The sequence below is a fragment of the Phragmites australis genome, chromosome 9 (genome assembly GCF_958298935.1).
Source record: "Phragmites australis chromosome 9, lpPhrAust1.1, whole genome shotgun sequence".
NCBI classification, from domain to species: Eukaryota; Viridiplantae; Streptophyta; class Magnoliopsida; order Poales; family Poaceae; genus Phragmites; species Phragmites australis.
The window spans coordinates 29,201,370-29,222,293 of NC_084929.1; the positions used below are offsets into that span (position 1 = coordinate 29,201,370).

Consider the following 20,924-nt stretch of genomic DNA (forward strand, 5'->3'; position numbering starts at 1 on the left):
TTGATACTAAGGAGATCACCCTTCTTACGATATCATTGTTCTCCATGTAAAGAATAGTTGAGAACAGTACACATGACAAAGTGTCTTCTAGTTATACATTAAAGTGAGCTTCAATCTTATTTCCATGAACTTGTCTTTTCCAATAGATTTAAGAGACAAATCAACCAAGTGTTTGGGAATTTAGCATTTATTTATACGATGATTCATACATTCATACGGTTGATAAACTGGAGTATTTTTATTTCTGCTGAAATGATATTAGCTTATGTGCAATTTCACTCTTTTTTCTAATGGATTTCTCTTGAATTTCCTGTTGTTCCGCTTATGGCTATAAATTTTATCGTAACGTGTTGAACCACGAAAGTAATTAGGACAGTGAACTCACTAGAATAGTAAATCGTTGTTAATTAGGACACTACATACATATATAGAGTGAATGGAGTGACATCTACCTAGAAAAAACATGGCAACTGCCACGAGCAGATGGCAATAGGAAAAGATCAACCGTAACAAAATGAGCATGAAACATTACGAAAAACCGTTGGTCACGGGGAGCAAATGAATGTCTCCCCCACGCGGAGGAGAAAAGCCCCTCAGAGAATTGAAACACCATTTCAGATCAGATCCTTAATCCAGAGCCCAAACACGTACGCTTCCGAGCTCCGAGCGCCGATACACGACACGGAAGCCGAGCACACGAGCACACTCTCCCTGCTCGCCGCCGCGTCTCTCTCTATCTCTGCCATCTCCGGAGCTGCTCTCGCCTCACCGCGCACGCACGTCGGCCCCAGCCCGCTCGCGCAGGTAAATTCCGAGCTCCCCCGCGCTGATCCGCGCCTAGGGTTTCGCACCCTCGCTCGGCGCCCGCCTGATCGAGGCGGAATCCCGAGCTCCTCCCTCGCTGAAATCCGTTCGCTGTTCCAGTCCTTCCAGATTCCCTCGTCGGGGAGCGGCGTTGAGACCTTGCTCCGATGAGCTCGGGGGCCGTGGCGGCCTCGGATCCGGGGGGTGGCGAGCCGAAGCCGGTGGCGGCCGCTGACGTGGCGATGATGGAAGCCGCGGAGGAGGTGGATGCTACCGCCGCCGAGGTGGGGGTGGAGGGGAAGGCTCGGGTGGTGGGTGAGGGTGATGCGGCGACGGCGATGGATGTTGAGCAGGAAGGGGGCGAGGCGGCGGCAGTGAGCGATCCACTTTACGCGACGGAGTCGGCTGGTATGGTTACTGAAGAAGGGCGCGGAGACGAACCGGTGGAGGGCGCGGAGGGGGTGAACGGAGCAGACGGTGGCCAGGAGATGGTGCAAGCGGGAGCTGGAGGTCTGCAGAGTGAAGCGGAGACGAAGCCTGTCCCGGCTGGATATGGAGCTGGGCCTGCTGTTGCTGGTCAAGCTGTGGAATCAGCTGTTTCTGCCGCTTCTGAACATGCTGAAGCCAGTAAGGACGCTACTCAGAGCTCTGGGCTGTTTGATGTGTTGCCTACAGATGACATCGTTTTTAACTCACTTAGCATCATGAATAATATTTACTTATTCCATTTCAGGATCCAATAAACTTGAAGAAAATTATGTAAATGCAGACCCTGGGAGAGAAAATAAAGAATGTGATAACGGCGTAGCACATTGTTATAAGGAAATACAGAATAATGTGCCTGTTGGTGCCGAGGGAAGCTCCAAGATCAATGAAGATGACGGAGCACCTGCAGTTGACCAACCAAAAGATAGATCTGAAATCCTCCCGCAATGGGAGCAGATTACTGGCAGTGGAAATAATCCTAGCAGTAACGAGGCTGCTAGTCCAGGAAATGTTGATCAGTGTGCTAGATACTGCCTGCCTCCTCTTGATAAAGGTGGTTTTCGAGTTTCTGATCTTGTCTGGGGTAAAGTAAAAAGTCATCCTTGGTGGCCTGGTGAGATTTTTGATCCATCAGATGCATCTGAGTTGGCGCTGAAGCACCAGAAAAAGAACAGCCATTTGGTAGCTTATTTTGGTGACAATACTTTTGCTTGGTGCGATGAATCCCAGTTGAAGCCTCTCGTGACAAACTATTCACAAATGGAGAAACAGAGCAGCTCAGATGCTTTTGTCAGCTCAGTTAATAATGCACTTGAGGAACTTTCAAGGCGGATACTGTCAGGTATGAGCTGTTCTTGTTTGCCAGAGGAGCTTTCTGATAGTGGCATGTCCTATACGGTTGAGAATGCTGGGCTCAAGGATGGAGTTACTTGCTCTGCAGTTAATCGGTCTGAGATCTTAAAATGTTTCAGTCCTGCAAACCTTCTGCATTATATTAAGGAGTTGGCTCTATTTCCTGGCCAAGGGGGTGACCTGTTGGAGTTAGTGATAGCATGTTCTCAACTTACTTCTTTCTATCGATCTAAGGGATGCCCTGAACTTGCATCATTTCAAACTGGCAGTGCCTGGGTTGAGGATGGCATGGACACTCTGTCCGCCCAGACTGAAATGGTCGAGGAAGCTGTCATTAATGAAGTGCATCCTACTCATGATAAGCCCAAAAGAGGCAGGGGGAGACCACGGAAACAAAAACCTGAGGATGACCAAGAGGTGAAGGAGAAAAAGGGCACATCTAATTGGTCCAATGATACTACTTATGATGATACAGTGGAAAAACAAATGGGTATGAACTTTGATGATTTTGACAACTTACAGAATAAGAAGAAGAGAAGCCTCGACTCTTTTGAAGATTCAGAGAAGCCATCAGCTCCAACTGGTGGTAGTTCTTTCAAGATTGGTGAGTGCATACGGCGAGCTGCAAGCCAGCTGACAGGATCTTCGTCCATTGTGAAGGCTCAGAATGAACCAACAGTTTATAAGAATGCTGCTGAAGCAGAGAATGGAGAATTTGAGATCTCTAGTGATGATGCTGTTGATGAACTTACTGTGGAGAAGCGGGCAAAAAGGAGACGCATTTACAGGAACCACACTGCAGACCCCAAGGAATTATTGTCACAGTTGTGCCTAGTTGCCACAGAACCAATGAATGGATATAGTTTCTCAGCGACGATAATCAGTTACTTCAGTGATTACAGAAACTATGTTGTTTCTAGTACTACTGAAGCAAGCATTGTTGAAAAAGGTACAGGAAGGAGGGGGAGAAAGAGGAAGGTTTTGCCTTTTCCTGAGGTAGAAACAACTGATCATATGCAGGACTCCTACTGGTCTGGATTGAGCTTACATAATCACCCGATTCATGACATTAGAAAAGCAAGTTCCACCACTAGGCTAAGACGGAGGCGAAGATCATCACAACAGACTTATGTGCCTTCATCGGAACTTGGGGCTTCAGGTCCTAAGAAACAGATACAAGTGATTGAAAGATCCATTATCCATGTCGATGAAAAGATGGTTGATGAGTTGAAACCCACTGCACTTATCTTGAGCTTTGCCAGGTCAGCTGCTCTTCCTTCAGAAATGGATCTCATTAAGATGTTCAGTCGCTATGGACCACTAAAAGAAACCAAGACCGAAGTGCATAAGGACACAAATACTGTTAAAGTTGTCTTCAAGAAACGCATCGATGCTGAAATAGCTTTCAGTGTTGCTGGCAAGTATGGAACTTTTGGACCTTCACTTCGAAGCTACCGTCTTGTTAATATGCCGTTCTCTCTAAGCACTTCAGAAGCGAATTCGAATAATCCTGGGACACAACCTGAAGAATGTTGCCTGGAGGTTCCTGGTAAACATCCCTCCTTTATATGTGTATGCATATTTAATAAAGTTACCTTATAGTTTCCACAAAATTAAATGCTTATTTCTGCCATATGGCCATGCATTTTTTCTAGGTCCGAGTGAGTCTGAAGCTCCCCTGGATGCCATGCAAGTTGATCAGGTTGACAAAACTGAAAAAGCAGAAGTTGTGGGAGAACCGTCAGTTGAGCGAGTTGAGACTGACCAGCAAACATGTCTAGTGGAAGCTGCAGACAAGACATTGGCCAATCACATTGGCATGGTTGATAAAACTGGACAAATTAATGCTGAGCTAACTGATCATGTTGATCAATTCGAAACAGCTGCACAAGCTGAACCTGTGGCTGAAGGGTCTTCTGAGCAAGTTAGTACTGTTGTGCAAGCTTGCACTCGGAAGGAAGCAGCAGTTGAAAGTCTATCGGAGATTACCCAATCTGTAGCTGCAACTGGGGTGTCAAATGGAGGCACAATTGATAAAATCCAGCAAGATGAAGCCCCAAATCAAGCACTGATTGATGATACAACAAATACCTTGCAAATAGAAGCTGCATCAGAGGCGCAAACTGAGGACACTGTCAAGCAAGCTTTACATGCTGATGCTACAAATGAAGGGTCAGCTCAAGTTGTTTCAGATAATATGCAAGGAAATGTTGTAGCCGAAGCCCCAAAACAGGGTCATATTTCTGGAGATAATGCTGTATTTGATGCTGTGGCTGAAGTGCCAACTACTGAACAAGTTGATGATGAGGCTGATACTGTGAATGAAGTTCCAGAAGAGTTACAAAGTCAAACAACTAATGAAAAACCAGTGGAACAAGATGCAACTAAAGAAAAAATGGGATCTGAAGCTCCAAAACAAGTATCAGGTGAAGTTCCATGTAGTACAAAGTTGGAAGCTGAAACTTTAACTGGAGAACCAGTTGGACAAGTTGCAGTTGAGCAAGTCAAAGTTCAAGTTGAATCCAAAACTGCTGTTGAAGCATCAGGTGAACAAGCCTACAGTTTTGAGCAAACTGTTCAAGTGGATGCTGTAACTGAAGCGTCAGGTGGACAAATTGAAGTGGAAATACAAAATCCAGAAGATGAATCTATGGCTAGTGCAATTACCGAGCACTCGGTCATGGTTGAGGAAACTGTGGAGTCAAAAGTTGAAGTACCAGTCGAGGAAAATGTAGAAAATAATGCTGCCGCCGCAGGACTAGTTGAAGACACTGCAGAAGGTGAAACTATGGCGGAAGCACCATATGAGAAAATAGAAAATAAAGCTCCTGCTGAAGCACTACCTGGGGAGACCAAAGAAGGTGAGATCACAGTTGAGGCACCAGATGTGAAAGCAGAAAATGAAGCTATTGCTGAACCAATAACTGGGGAAAAAGCCCATGGTGAAAGTACAGCTGAAGCATCAGATAAGGAAACTAGAACAGCTGAGGAAACTGTAGAGGATGTTAAAGCACTAGATGAGAAAACTACAACAGATAAGATTACCGTAGAGGATGCCACAGTTGTGACACCAGTTGAGAAAAGTACTACAGCAGACAAAACTGTGGAGGATGCCATAGTTGAGACACCAGGTGGGAAAACCACTGAAGTTGAGGAAACTGTGGAGGATGCCATGGTTGAGACACCAGATGGGAAAACCACTGAAGTCGAGAAAACTGTGGAGGATGAAGTGGTTGAGACATCAGATGGGAAAACCACCGAAGTCGAGAAAACCGTGGAGGACGCCACAGTTGAAGCACCAGATGAGAATTCTTCTGCAGCTGAGAAAACTATAGAGGGCACCATGGTTGGGGCACCAAGTGTACAAGCAGGTGTAGGCGAGCAAACCGGCTAGCATGTGTTGCATTCTTTTTAGTCTCTGTTGATATTGAGGTAGTCTGCTCAATTGATTCACTCATCTAGGTGTGGTCTGTACAGAAAAATGGGAGTCCACTCTAGCATCATAACGCTATGAGGTTTTTAGTAACTAGGGCATGGGCATCTTTGCCCCTGGCTTTTCATATGAACTCCATCTAGTTGTATTGGATGCACACGTGTCAGTTTATCATAAAGAGAGTTTCTTCCTACACCTCCGTGTAGCGGTAGGAGGATGAGATATGGGAAGCCATGTTCTTTCCCACATTCCATGGTCAGGCTTGGGAGTCTTTGGGCAATCTTCTAGAATTTGAAGATTCTTGTACCATTTGTCATTTGTAAACTAACTGTGTTCAGGAACTTATTCCTTCATCATATCACGTATATTTTTTCGGTGAATTATGTCTGCTCGTTGGTTGATAATAAATCTTAGTTCCCTTTTTGCGTCATTTCGTGCAACCTGCAGGTTCTTTCTGTGCTACTATCTGATTTACAGTAGAGCGTATATGCCTGGCCGCCTGGGGGGCGGGCGTCTTCTTGTGTCCTGTAGTGAAGGTAGATGAGGCGCAAAAGGATTTTACAGATTTTCTGCACCTTTTCCATTGTGATGTGCTCTCGGTTCTCAATATTCACGGCAAATGCTATGAGCTAGTATTGAGTGATGCCAATAATTACTCGAAGCTGGTCATCTTACTGCCAGGTCAGCGTTTGGTGCTTCAGGTTGTTGTACATGCAAACGCTACTGCGTATTTTGAATCAGCTGACAGCTGGTTGTCCGACAATTTATCAGCGTCGTAGAAGAGTCTATGCATTCTGAGTTACGTCATTCTGTGTGCCAGTAATTTATCCTGGTCATAATCATTGGATGACCCAAGCTACATGTTGCCTATGCAGTAGACTCCCTGAGGGAGAGAAATTGTATGAGGCCGGCTCTCAGGGAATCCGCGTGAGACCTCCATCCGCATCCTTCACACCGTGATCGGACGGCGTGCGTGTGCGCCGACGCGCGCGTGAGCTGCACACGGGAGACGCGTGTTGAGCAGCGGCGAGGGTCTCCGCGAAGGACCCGCCCTCTTTGTTCACCTGTTCGATTGGGCCGAAGATGGCTCAGAAGACGTTTGTTCTGAATCAACATGTCCCCAATGGTTCTTCAGTTGAGGAATGAAATAAGTGATTCGTTAGCCAGAGGCCCATACCACACATCCTCGGTAATAATACAAGATGCGAAATGCAACCATGTGACGGGAAAAAGATACCATGTCTGCGTCACAATCTTCTCTGCCTACTGATACAATAACGATATACAAGGATGGTTACAACTAAAGCAGCTGTTCTCATAGTTTAATACACTAGTTTGATCCAAATTACACAACATTTATGCGTCACAATCTTCTCCTTCGCCTACTGATACAATAACGATATTCAAGGCTCGTTACAACTAAAGCAGCTCTTCTCATAGTTTAATACACTAGTTTGATCCAAATTACACAACATTTATGCCTCACAATACAAACATATGGAACCAAATCACGGCCAACAGACCAATTTTTAATTAATATACATACAACCATGACGCTAGACCGCAACCGAAACTATTCTCAGGGAAGAAATTTACATCCGGGTAGCAGCCTCATCAGTTCTGGCAGATAAAAAGGGACCTAATGGAGGTAGCAGGTTACTCTAAGTGCTCACCACGAGGTGCCTTCGCTAATAACTGCAGCACCGACGAAAACCCACCTGTTTTAGAAAAGTAGCAACACATGAGTTTATTTTGTCTAGAAACCAAAGTAGCATAAAATTTCACGACAATGCAAAAGCATGTTCCTCGCGGAGGAGCAACTGTCCAAAGAGAAGGTCCATACCTTCAGTTTGCGATGTCCCCGTTATGGTACTGGGCAAGGGGAACGAAAAAAGCTATCAGCGAACATACAGATATCAAAGGCAACATCAACGAGACTAAACGTATCCAATAAGTTCAATTTGCACAGCTAACACCTGGAATGATCACAGCTTCCACATTCACGATCATGTTCTAATGGAGTTAACCAGAGTCTTGTGCATATCTACTTTTCCAATGCAAAAGTTGTGTGCTTGCGTGCTCTGATATAACAATACTATACATATCTCAACAAAAAAGAGGGCTAATCTACTGACCTAGAAATGTCCAATGTATACAAAATCTTCAACCCAGCACGTAACAAAATAATAATTTGTCGAGAAAAATTCAGGTAAATCACCTGAGGTTGCATATAACCCATTCCTTGGTTGTATGCTCCTTGTTGGCCCATCTAAACAGAACAGAAAAAGTTAGCTTCCCAATATGATCAAAAGAACAACAATGAAACAGGTAAAATACTAACCCCTTGTGGGGCTGAGCTACTTGCTCCCCCAAGACCAAGCGCATCCTTTTTAACAGAGCCATCACCGGCTTTTGCAGTTAACTTACTATCACCCTGTTTATTATCAAAGAAAGAAAAGACGAGTACTGTACATCACATCTCAGATTTGTATAAGCTTGTAAGTGCAATCATGGATCATAACAACATCCTAATCCTAGACCTTAAAAAGAAGAATCAGCTTCAAGAACATGAGACGGAGGGTGCAATTCTCCTTGAATCTAACATATAGTACCTCGTATGGTGCAGAGCTGGGATTTCGATCAAATTTGTGCCTACTAGTTTTCAAGGAAAAAAGCACTTGACTAATCGGCTATTCATTATTACACATTTAACTTTCTTTGCCCTGTCAGTAAGAAATCAATATAGGAAACTAGCGGAACTAGAAAAATTTCCAAAAAAAAAGGAGTCAGTTCACCAACCCCCCCCCCCCCCCCTCCCTAAAAGATATCTCCAGTTCTTCAGATGTTCAATTGATCCAGCTGTGCCTTAAAAATGTGACTATGAACAGTTCAACTGTGTGCAAATGAGCTTAAATCAAGGTGAAAATAGGCTCAAGCAGCTCAAATTACCATTTTCCAAGCCAATTCAAGCTACAACAAAAAAAATCCACATTTAAAACCATTTACGGACCAATGCCTAAGAACTCGAGAAGAAATCTAGGAGGAATTCACCATCAGGCAAATATTAGCTAACGAGACATACTGAAAAGAGTTTAATATCACATACCTCCATCTGCAATCAGCACAGCCATCCACCAAAAATAACACAAAAAAGTGAAACCACGTCAGATATATGATTCAACTGACAGAATAAGGCATACAAAACAACATAAACATGCATAAACACCTCAGACAAGCTAATTTTATGACCTGCAATTTCAAAACTAGATCTGGTATTATCTATAAGAGGGAGGAGAGGGAGGAATAATTCTGGTGCTCTTTGTGTAAAGGTGCAGCTTGTCAACGAAATTACAGCTTGCAATGCAAACGTAATCTAGTTGGAAGCTTTTGTTGCTCTAAAGAATTCCATTTGCATTACATCTGAACTTTTCTAATAAACATAGGTGTGAGTAGATATAATATCTTCTCCTAAATGAATGTTGTTTTAGCCTCATGCAACAATCATAATAAACTATTTAGTTAGTCAAAGTAACTTCGGATTGTCTCACCTTGGAATCCTGAGGTTCCTTTTGTGATATGGCTAGGGATACGGAGCGTACTCGCCCTCGCAAGGAGCTGATTACATGAGCTATAAACTTTATTGATTACCCTCCTGTCGAATGATTTCAGCCCCTCTATATAGAGCTGGTGCCCAATTACATCCATATCTCCAACTTAACTGCTAACTAACCATATCTCTAGCTAACCAATTCTAATTTGAACTACTAACAATCTTTATCTCTAAGCTAATGAATCTAACCAATTCTAATTTGAACTACTAACAATCTTTATCTCTAAGCTAATGAATCTAGCCAATGCTAATTTATCTATAACTTATCTCTATGGCAGCACATCTCCAACCGATCCTCACGTGGACGTTGGCTTTGCTTTCTCATTGTTCTATGCCTGTATATCCGCCCGACAAAAGCATCCACAACATTTCCACCCTCCTGGCGAAACAGCTTGTCCTCAAGCTGGAACTTTGGATATTGCTGTGCAAAACTGTCCAAGGACTCCCAAGTCGCATCCGCCGCACTCCTACCGACCCATTGAACCAAAAGCTCCCGCTTACCACGATTCAGCCGAGAATGGACTATAGTGGCTGGTTCCGGCAGGACACATCCATGCTTGACGTTGGGTCAGTGAACAATTTCCATCGAAGGATCCCCATGGAATTTCTCCAAGAAGACCACATGGAACACATCATGAATACGAACACGAGGCGACAGCCGCAAACTATACGCTACTGGGCCAATCCGTTCGACGATTTGAAACGGTCCATAGAACCGAGGCGCAAGTTTGCCGGCTATCTTCTCCGTGATAGCCGCTGCCGTCCGATGCTGAAGTCGTAGCCACACCCAATCTCCCATTGAGAATTGCAAGTCCTGGTGACGATCATCATGTTGTTGCTTCATGTGATCTTGAGCTTGAAGCAGCCGTTCTCGAATCTCAGTAAGGAAGACTTACCTGTCTTGAAGCTGTTTGTCCACTGGTGCCACGCCGGGTTCATACACAATCAATTCCGACAATGTCATACACCACTTGGAAGGGTGTTGTCTTCAACGATGTTTGAAACGAGGTGTTGAAGTAGTATTCCGTCTGTCGGTGATATGGGATTGGAGGGTCCCTGAGTCCCGAGACCAGAACAGCGCAGTGCCACATGGCGCCCTTCCTCGGGGACCATCTCCCCGAGGGCCCGAGAAGAGCTAAGTCCAGGAGAGGGTGCTTGGGGCCAAGAACAGTTCGTCCCCGAGTACCCAGAGTTCACCGAGGACCCGAGAAGAGCCAGATCCGGGAGGGGGTGCTTAGGGCCAAGAACAGTTAGTCCCCAAGTACCCAGAGTTCCCCGAGGACCCGAGAAGAGCCAAATCCGAGAGGGGGTGCTCGGGGCCAAGAGCAGTTGGTCTTCGAGTACCCAGAGTTCCCCGAGGACCTGAGAAGCCCCTTGCTGGTGGACCCCGCAAGGACTCTACGATGAGGCGTCGAACGGTGGGAGACCCGATGCTGCATTTAAGGGGGAGCGTGACCAGTCACATCCAACCACTCCCCCCCACGTCTGTCGTACCGAGTACGTCAGTCCCTGCCACCGCCTGACAGGATGGCGTGGGAACAATTAATGCAACGGGTCCCATCGCTTGTCCCTCCGCGGGACCCATGAAGAAAGACGGCTTGAAAATATCTGCGATGGGCTCGAGGATTATCGCCCATCTCCTCGTTGCATCAGACCGTGTCAGATCTACTATGACCGGACAGGCATGAGAGGATACTCAGTGGCTGGCCGGTGGGCCCCCTCCCCTACACCTGCTAAAGTTGGGGCGTAAAAGACCGACGGGACCGTCTGAGGAGCGCATTTTCAACCCCCTGTAACATCAGACTGTAGATCTATGATGGTTGTTTTCCATTTATTGTTTATAGGCACTTGTGCCCTCGTTCTAGGCACGTCTTGGAGGACCTCCCCGCGGTAGATAAAAGAGGGAGCACTTCGTAGAAAGACAAACTCAGATAGACCTGAAGTTAGAAGTTCAGACAGACCTTCACTGGAGTTCGAGGCTCACAGCACCTTGAAGACAAGCCAACAAGAAATAAAAAACCTTGTAACACAGAGATCCAGAGAAAGGCATTCCAAGAGCATTAATAACACATCAGACACAGGAGTAGGGTGTTACGCCTCCGTGCGACCCGAACCTGTCTAAATCCTTTGTGCATTTACTCCTACTAGTCGACGATCATTCGTCCCGCCTAAGTCCTATACATTCGCATTAACCCCACGTACGAGGTAGATCCAGAATTAGCCTCCCGGCTGAATCTCAAAGGGGGTCTCTCAGGATCCTCGCTTGCGGTATTCATCCACCAACAGCTGGCGCGCCAGGTAGGGGGGTTGCATCTATCAATCCATCTTGTTTTGTCCGAAAAAAAATGGCTGATGGACATCGTCTTCAACGCCCTGATTCGGGCTCCTACGAGGAAATGGAAAACGGGGCCCAAGGAGGGGCGTCCTCAACGGCGTCGATAGCTCCGACTCATCCTCAATGGCGCCAACAGTCGGCTCATACAGCGCCTCCTCGGGTCGGGGACAACGGCGTTGGGCCCAGTAGGGCCGTGACCACCGCGGGCGGGCCACCGAACCCGCAGCAAGCAGCAATCGTCCCTGCCGCAAGATCGGCATCCGAACAACGCCGAGCGCCGATACGGCGCAAACTCAACTTTGGTGACGCCGACCCTGAGAGTGCCGCCGCAAGCACTCCTTAGGCACCCACCTGTCCAGGCAGCGGAAGAAACGCCAAAGGGTCGTTGGCTGATACCAACCCTGTAAGTTATCACTCGCTATTTAAATTCATCACATCAGTATGAGTCTTCAATATACGCTTATATTGCTCTTGTTCCAAGTTTTCCTCTGGAACCCATATGTTAATCTGCTTGGTGAGATGCTCGACTCGTGCGAGAAAAACACGCTCTCTCTTATTTTCCCGCTGATAAAAACGGATGCCGGTCGGTATGCGGCACAGGCAGCGGTCGCTGACCTAAGTCTGTTGTGGTAGGCTGTGGTGCCCGGCGGGCGTGGCAGTACCCTGAGCACTACCGAGCCTCTGGGGTTCTCGGGTAATCCTACCACTCGAACCTGAGTGGTCAGGACCGCCTAGACCCCAGGGGCGGGCTGTCGGTGCTCGGCCTGGTCAGTCCTACCCCGGGCACCACCAAACCATGGGACCTCTTGGTCGTATCTCTGTCTGTACACTTCGCCGGTCCGATCATTCGAGAGGTCGCGGGTCAAAAACGAGAGCAAGCTATAATGAGTACCGCACCGACAGAGCGCACCAAGCAAAGAAACCTTGCCTATTTGAGCTTGCAGGGAAATGCCGAGCCTCTGGAGTCCTCGGGTAATCCTACCGCTCGGACATGAGTGGTCAAGACCGCCTAGCCCTCGGGAAGTGCTCAGACGCTAAAAGGACGACCTGGGGGCTAAAACGCTCTGCGCAAGGGAGTCCACGTTCCCCGGTGCCCCGAGCGCCAGGGCACCCACCCTTTCCTGACCTGGTCGGCCGGAAGACTAACACCGACTCGGTAAGTCGCTAAAGTCATGTGAATTCCCAGTCGTACATTCGTAATATACTATTATTCCCGAGTTAATCTCGGAACCCTCGTATGCTAATCTGTTCGGCGAGGCAATCTCCTTGCGCGCAAAACCCCACCCTTGTGTTCGCTTTTCCGGAATGACAAAGACAAACGGTAGTAGGTGTACCGCACAGGCGATGATCGCTGACCTAGGTCCTTTATGGTGGGCTGTGGTGCCTGGCCGGCATGGCAGTACCCCGAGCACTACCGAGCCTCTAGGGTTCTCGGGTAATCCTACCGCTCGAACATGAGTGGCCGGGACCGCCTAGACTCCGGGGTCGGGTTGTCGGTGCTCGGCCTGGTCAGTCCTTCCCCGGACACCACCGAACCGTGGGAACTCTTGGTTGCATTTCCGCCTGCGCGCGTCTCCGGTCTATTTGTTTGAGAGGTCGCGGGGCGAAAAGCGTTCACGAGTCGTGACGTGTACCGTGCTTGGTAGACTCATTTCCCGAGCAAACAAATTTGTGTCTGTTTGTGTTTATTTGACTCAGCAGCAGCGTACCCGCAAGCGCCCGGGGGCTGCGCGCCCCGAGCACAGGATTCTACGCGCGGGCTCGAGGGCTGTGGCAAGGCCTCAGGCGAGGCCGCAGTCGGGGCCCGCCGGATACAGCGACCGGCGTACTTGTCGGTGAAGTCCTCCAAGATACCAAGACAAGATACCCTCAAAAAATTCCGCCACTTTGGTAGTCACGCGTCGTCACCGCTATCACCGCCTAGTCCCAGCTCCCGCACAAAAAATTCCGCCACTTCGGTGGCGACGTCGCAGACGGCTGCTCGGGCGGCGGCTTCCTCCGCTTCCACGGAGCCCCGCGCCGACCGAAAGACGTCCTGCATCACCGCCTTCCTCGAAAGTCGGAAGGGCACGCGCCTTTTCGGCTCCTCCTTGGATTACACTAAAAGATTGGGTCTAAAAATTGCAAGGCCCGCAAAGACTTCGGCACCGGGCGACAGAAAGCCACGTGGTACCAATGCTGTGATCGGTCTCAAATAAATAGGGCCCCACCCGCAGTCTCTGGACCATTGCCTGCCGATGGGCACAGGGGCTGCTATCGGTGATATGGGATCGGGGAGTCCCCGAGTCCCAAGGTCAGGACAGCGCAGTGCCACATGACGCCATCCCCGGGGCCAAGAACAGTTGGTCCCCGAGTACCCAGAGTTCCTCGAGAATCCAAGAAGAGCCAGATCCGGGAGATGGTGCTCGGAGCCAAGAACAGTTGGTCCCCGAGTACCCAGAGTTCCCCGAGGACACGAGAAGAACCAAATCCGGGAGGGGGTGCTCGGGGCTAAGAACAGTTAGTCCCCGAGTACCCAGAGTTCCCCGAGGACCTGAGAAGCCCCTTGCTGGTGAACCCCACAAGGACTCCACGATGAGATGTCGAACGGTGGGAGGCTCGATGCTGCATTTAAGGGAGAGCGTGACCGGTCACATCCAACCACTCCCCCCACGTCTGTTGTACCGAGTACGTCAGTCTCTGCCACCGCCTGGCAGGATGACGTTGGAACAATTAATGCGACGGGTCCCATGGCGTGTCCCTCCGCGGAGCTCATGAAGGAAGACGGCTTGAAGATATCTGCGATGGGCTCAAGGATTATCGCCCATCACCCCGTTGCATCAGACCGTGTCAGACCTACTCTGACCGGACCGGCATGAGAGGATACTCAGTGGCTGGCCGATAGGCCCCCTCCCCTGCACCTGCTAAAGTTGGGACGTAAAAGACCGACGAGACCGTCCGAGGGGTGCATTTTCAACCCCTTGGAACATCAGACTGTAGACCCATGATGGTTGTTTTCTATTTATTGTTTATGGGAACTTGTGCCCTCGTTCTGGGCACGTCTGGGAGGGCCTCCCCCTGGTAGATAAAAGGGGGAGCACTTCGTAGAAAGATAGACTCAGATAGACCCGAAGTTAGAAGTTCACACAGACCTTCACTGGAGTTTGAGGCTCACAACACCTTGAAGACAAGCCAACAAGAGACAAAAAAAACCCTGTAACACAGAGATCCAAAGAAAGGCATTCCAAGAGCATTAATAACACATCAGACACACAGGAGTAGGGTGTTACGCCTCTGTGCAGTCCGAACCTGTCTAAATCTCTTGTGCATTTACTCCTACTAACCGACGATCATTCGTCCCGCCTAAGTCCCATACATTCGCATTAACCCCACGTACGAGGTAGATCCAGAATCAACCCCCCGGCCGAATCTCAAAGGGGATCCCTCAGGATCCCCGCTTACGGTTTTCATTCACCGACACCGTCCACAACAACCATCCCCGGTGAGACAACGCAAATAAAGACAACGCAGATAAACGCCCAAAATGCAATCCGTCACCTCCGATTGGCTATCCGTTTGTGGATGAAATGCTGAGCGAAGCTATAACTTGATTTCCGTAAGTTTGAACAACTCCATCTAGAAAGTGCTGGTGAACACGGGGTCCCGATCGCTCACAATGGAACAAAGGATTCCATGGAGCCACACAATGTGATCGAAGAATGCCTGAGCCACCGTCGTGGCTGTGTATGGGTGACCCCAGGCAATAAAATCCACATATTTTGAAAACTGATTAACCATTGTTAACACCACGGACTTGCCTCCCACCTTTGGAAATCCTTCCACGAAATCCATTGCTATGTCGACCAAACCCCTCGAGGAACTTCCAAGGGTTGCATGAGTCCTACTAGATGAAGGTGTTCCGTCTTGTTGCGTTGGCATACAACACACCCTTGGACGAAGTCGTAGACAAGCTTGGTGATGTGTGGGTTGAAGGAGGCACGCAGTCGGTGTAGAGTCTTCTGCACGCCCTCATGGTCGGCCACGTGTGTTGCTGCTAATATGCGTGGCCATAAAGTTGAAGAAGATGGCACGAAAATGCAGCTTTTATGGAGAACAAAGCCGTCAACCTCTGACCACACTGGCCCAGTCGTCCCTACCATCATCTCCTCCTTCTTAGCCAATACTTCCAAGAGGGAGGCGGCCTCCTACAACACCTCCTGAAAGAGCGAGAACTCCGGCATTGACAAGGAATGCAAGGAGGTCTTGTCTTCATCGCGGCGCGATAGCGCATTTGCTGCCGCATTCTGTCAACCCAAGTGAAATTCCACTGAAAAAGCGTATCCAAACAGCTTGCTCACCCATGTGTGTTACGAGATGGTCGACAAGCGCTGATCCAAGAGATACTTCAAGCTGTAGTGATCTGTGCAGACCACAAACGGTTGTGCCCAGAGATATGGTCGCCAATGTCGCGCCTCCTTGACAAGCCTGATAAGATCACGCTCATAGGTGGCCAGCTTCACATGATGAGGAGCTACAACCCTACAGAAAAATGCTATGGGGTCATTACTCTGATGAAGCACCGCACTAAAACCTAAACCAGATGCGTCATAGTCTACAACGAAGTGGTGATCGAAGTCCGGAAGTTGCAACACTGGACCTTCCGTGAGAGCTTGTTTCAACGCGTCAAACGCGTGATCCGCCTCGGACGTCCACACAAATGCTTCCTTCAACAATTGGGTCAATGGCTAAGCTACAACGTTGTACTCCTTGATGAATTTTCGGTAGTACCCCGTAAGGCCAAGGAAACCCCAGAGAGCGCATACCATGGTTGGTGTCGGCCACGCCTAAACAGCTTCCATTTTCGCCGAATCCATGGCAACGGCTTAGCTCGACACAATATGGCCCATGTATGCTACCTGTTGTTCGCCAAACAAACACTTGGATCGCTTAACTGACAGTCGGTGCTCGCTCATCAAGAGAAATACCACCCGAATATGTTGAAGATGCTCAGACCATGAAACACTATAAATCAAGATGTCATAAAAAAATACGAGCACAAACTGACGAATGAAGGCCTTGAGAACATCATTCATGAGCGCTTGAAAGGGTGAAGCATTTGTGAGACCGAAAAACATCACCAAAAATTCATAATGCCCTTGATGAGTGCGGAATGCCATCTTTTCAATGTTTGGTGGATGCATCTGGACTTGGTGATATCCGCTTCGAAGATCCAATTTGGTAAAGAATCGCACACCTTTTAATTCATCTAGCAGCTTGTTGATGACAGGAATTGGAAACTTGTCCTTCACCGTCTTGGTGTTCAAGGCATGATAATCTACACAAAACACCATGACTCACCGTGCTTGCATACAAGGACAAGTGAAGAGAATGCCAATGTACTTCCCCGAATGATCCCTTGCTGTAACATCTCAATGCATTGGCGCTCAATTTCATCTTTCAGCAGTTGGGGGTACTGATAGGGCCAAACATTAATTAGCGCAGTTCCCGACAACAGATGGACGTGGTGATCAAAACGGCATCGAGGGGGAAGACTTTGGGGAGCCTAAAAAATATCCACAAACCCAGCGAGCAGTAAGCTGAGGAGATCAGCGAACTGTAGCATGTGAAGGAGAGGTGCTGACACGGCGTCCATCCCGACCCACTGCACACGGTGATTGTTGCACCAAAATGACATGGACAGACGCTCAAAGTCTCATAGAACCGGCCCCAAAGTTTGCAACCATTGAACGCCGAGGACGATCTCATATCCTTCCAAGGGTAATACATATAGGTTGATGCAGAAACTCTCGCCGCCAATCCCAATTGAAGCATTCTTGCAAATTCCTGAGCAAGGGAGGCGGTCACCATTGGCACGCCAACCGTCAGGCTCGGCTGTGGCACTGAAGTAAGGCCAAGCTGTCGCGTTGTGTGAACGGCCACAAAGGAATGCGTGGACCCTGTTTCCACGAGCCGCGCAAGGTCTGGCCGACCACCTCAACTACCAGGTGCATCGTCTGACTGGACACAATGCTAGTGATGGCATGCATAGATATCTCAGGACCAGCGTATGTGGCATCATCATCCTGGACAATGTCGTCTTCAAGCTCGAGCAAGTAGATACCCTTCATTGTACAATGTTGCAAATGTTCTTTCTAGAACTTCTCCGGGCAATTGAAGCAAAGGCCCTTGAGGCGCCAATCCGCCATCTCCACTGGTGACAATCGTGAAAATTGGGTACCCGCAGGCAGCACAATACGTAGAGGTGTGACCGAGGCTGTTGTAGATGCAACCGATGTAGAAGCATGGGGTGTCGTACCCTTGGATAGTCTTGTTGCGGCAGCAGTGCTACGACCGATCAGGACGGAAAGTGGAGGGTGAACCATGGGCGGCCCACTCGATGCGTGCATGTCATCTTCAAGCTCAAGGCGTCAAGCGAAGGCACGAGCCAAATTCATGGCGTCCTCCAATGTTGTCGGACGCTACAGCTCAACGTTAGTACGCAAAGGGTTACGAAGGCCAGCCATAAAGATGTTTACTTGCTGCATTTCCGTGACACCATCGTAGCATGACAGAAGCGTCAAGACCTGCTCTTGGTACTCTTCTACCGTCCCCGTGCGTCGTACATGCATAAGCTCCCTGATTGAGCTCCAGTCGATAATACTACTGGCGCGCGAAGCCAGTCATGTAGAAGGAGGCCAACCAAACCTTCTTCTCCTCTGGTGTTCGTTGGGTGAGAAAGAATTGATCGCGGCGATGAAGCCAGATGATCGAATCTTCCTTGCCATCGTAGTCCAGAAAGCGAAGCTTGTGGGCGTGTGTACCCGACCGAGCAATCTGGACGCTAGAGCCCCGAGCGGATTGTGATCTCAAACTGGGCAGAGGCCCCGGCGTCTCCAATGCCTATGTTGCCAGCCTCATGGGCAAGTTGGCGACTCTACGGATGACTGACCACCACATTGAGAGAGGAAAACTGGGTCTGGATGTGAGCAATTTCATCTCTATGGAGGTCGACGGCGAGCAAGATCCGATCAAGATTGGACGTGATCAGGGGCGGAGCTTCCTTGTGGCCAGTGGCCATGAACCCCCCCCCCCCCCCCGGGCTAGAAATTTTATTTAGAAAACTCTAATATTCATCAGCTACATGCAAACAAAAACACCAGATTTATTGTGCATTTGGGTCTATCTCTTAGCTTGGCCCCCTTAACAATCTTCTTCAAGCTCTACCACTGGACGTGATGTCGGCCATGGTCACAGGATCGCCCTAGACTAATACCAAAGATGATATGGCTAGGGATACAGAACGTACTCACCTTGCAAGGAGGCTCTGAGCAACTGATTACGTGAACTATAAACTTTATTGAATACCCTCCTGCCGAACAATTCCAGCCCCTCTATATAGAGCTAGCTGGCGCCCGATTACATCCATACCTCCAACTTAACTGCTAACCAACCATATCTCTAGCTAACCAATTCTAATTTGAACTACTAACAATCTTTATCTCTAAGCTAATGAATCTAACCAATGCTAATTTATCTATAACTTATCTCTACGGCAGCACATCTCCAACCGACCCTCACATGGACGCCGGCTTTGCCTTCTCTTTGTTTCTCCACCTGTATGTCCATCCGACAAAAACGTCCACAACATTTTGGCACTGAGGTGGCTTTTCAAAATCGCTTGTTTATTTCTTATTTTGGGTACAGTTGTTAGTTGGAAGCATCTTTTTTTTTTATATGTAACAGCAAAAATCCCACTAGAATTGGTAAATGCTCCTCTAACTAACTAGATTCCATAGCGCATCACTGAATAGTACAGCAACTGCAAACAGACCCCAAGACAACATTACCTAGGGGCAAAAACTCTTTCAGGAACTATATTTAGTAGCAGTGTTTACTATTAGGAACACAGGGACTTCTTTATATCCTCAACTAAAGCAATAAATAGGTACCAGAAGCATCGGGAGTGAAGTGGGCCACTTATCAGTCCGTATGCTGAACAAAAGTAAAGTTCAATCAGTACTACAATCCAAACGGTCATAAACTGGTGATGGCCCAGCCTAGCTCCCAAAGTACTAATCCACCTTATTCATCTAAAAACAACTCAAAAAACGATTTACTCAAACACCATCATCAGTACACACCTCTCTGTACTTCTGGAGGTACATCTTGAGGGGTTCGATGTAATCCTCGAACCCCAGCGTGGCCATCGCCCACAGCAGGTCGTCGCCGTTGATGGTCTTCCGCTTCTCCCTCTGACACTTGTCGCTCGCCCTGCAAACAGCAAAACAAAAACGCCGACAGGTCAACACAAAACCCCCACATAAGCTAAAGCCCGAAATGCCGATGCAAATTCCCAACCAAGCCAAGCAAACTGAGCAGCAGCCAGTCAGCAAGACAGCTCCACTCAGGGCACTCACTCGCTGGTGATGAAGGAGATGAACTCGGAGACGCACTCCTGCACGGTCTCCTTGGCGTCCTTGGCGATCTTCCCGTTGGCCGGGATGGCCTTCTTCATGATGCGGCTGATGTTGGCGATGGGCAGGAACCTGTCCTGCTCCCTGACACCGCCCCCGCCACCCCCGCTGCCGCCCCTGGGGCTCTCGCTCTCGTGGCTCCCACCGCCGCCCCCGGGGCTCGCCGGGCCGTCCGCCATGCGCTCCTCCTGCACCACCACTCACCAACCGAAACCCTAGATCCATCAGCTAAGCCCGCCCAATCCTAACCCCTCGCGGAGGCGGGAGCAGAGGAGGGAGTCGTACCTTATATAAGCGCGAGCGACCGGGAGGCGAGGTGGCGAGCGCGCGGGGAGGGCGGGGGCGAGGTGGGGAAGCGAGCGAGCAGAGCGAGCTGCGGTGACTGCGGCGAGTGGGAGATCGGACGCTGGAGAAGAGAAGGCGGCTCGGGCGGGTGCGATGCAGAGGGTGGAGGTATCCGGGCCGTTCGTGGGGTATATATAGCCCGGCGCGGGCGCCGCCTCGAGGGAGAGCCTGGCGCAGGGTGGTTACTGTTCAGTGGGGCAGGTCTCTCTCGATTATTTTTTTTCCTTTATTTCCTTTTTTTTTCCCTTTTGGCCTGTGTTTGAGGCTGTGATTTGGGATGAAAAGAAAAATTGCGGCAAGTTAAATTGGAATCAATACTATATATTAAATATATTAAAGCTCTAAGAACTGGAACGATTCTAGGATAAAATACTGTAGCTACTGTTTATATGGGTCCTATGTATTTATACATGTATATATATGGGTATAGATACATATATATATATATATGTATGTATGTATATGTATACATGTACATATGCATATACATATCCATATAGTATGGATACATATACATATATGTATACATATACCTGTATATATGCATATACATATCCGTATATTTACATATATAATATATTTTTTAGAAATCTAAAAAAAAGCGAA

The 20,924-nt window shown here is 48.4% G+C and overlaps 2 protein-coding genes across 5 annotated transcripts; one reads left to right on the forward strand and one right to left on the reverse strand.

Annotated features, from left to right (window-relative positions):
* Positions 1–570: 570 nt before the first annotated feature.
* On the forward strand, positions 571–5,955 carry LOC133929043 (uncharacterized). Of its 2 annotated transcripts, XM_062375626.1 has the most exons (4): positions 571–804; positions 925–1,431; positions 1,538–3,691; positions 3,798–5,955. In XM_062375626.1, the coding sequence occupies exons 2-4, from the start codon at positions 972–974 to the stop codon at positions 5,534–5,536; spliced, it is 4,353 nt and encodes a 1,450-aa protein (XP_062231610.1). In that variant the 5' UTR covers positions 571–804; positions 925–971; the 3' UTR covers positions 5,537–5,955. The 2 variants fall into 2 exon arrangements, with proteins under 2 accessions (XP_062231610.1, XP_062231611.1); XM_062375627.1 differs by lacking the exon at positions 571–804 and having other exon boundaries at positions 837–1,431.
* Positions 5,956–6,816: 861 nt separating this feature from the next.
* LOC133929044 (nuclear transcription factor Y subunit B-3) lies at positions 6,817–20,417 on the reverse strand. Of its 3 annotated transcripts, none has more exons than XM_062375629.1 (7): positions 20,259–20,417; positions 19,917–20,161; positions 19,641–19,770; positions 7,917–8,009; positions 7,794–7,844; positions 7,419–7,447; positions 6,817–7,293 (listed from the first exon to the last, which is right to left on the reverse strand). In XM_062375629.1, exons 2-6 carry the CDS (start codon positions 20,150–20,152, stop codon positions 7,421–7,423), a joined length of 537 nt encoding a protein of 178 aa, XP_062231613.1. In that variant the 5' UTR covers positions 20,153–20,161; positions 20,259–20,417; the 3' UTR covers positions 6,817–7,293; positions 7,419–7,420. The 3 variants fall into 3 exon arrangements, with proteins under 3 accessions (XP_062231613.1, XP_062231612.1, XP_062231614.1); XM_062375628.1 differs by having other exon boundaries at positions 6,817–7,292; positions 7,380–7,447; XM_062375630.1 differs by lacking the exons at positions 6,817–7,293; positions 7,419–7,447; positions 7,794–7,844; positions 7,917–8,009 and adding an exon at positions 13,991–19,491.
* Positions 20,418–20,924: the final 507 nt, after the last annotated feature.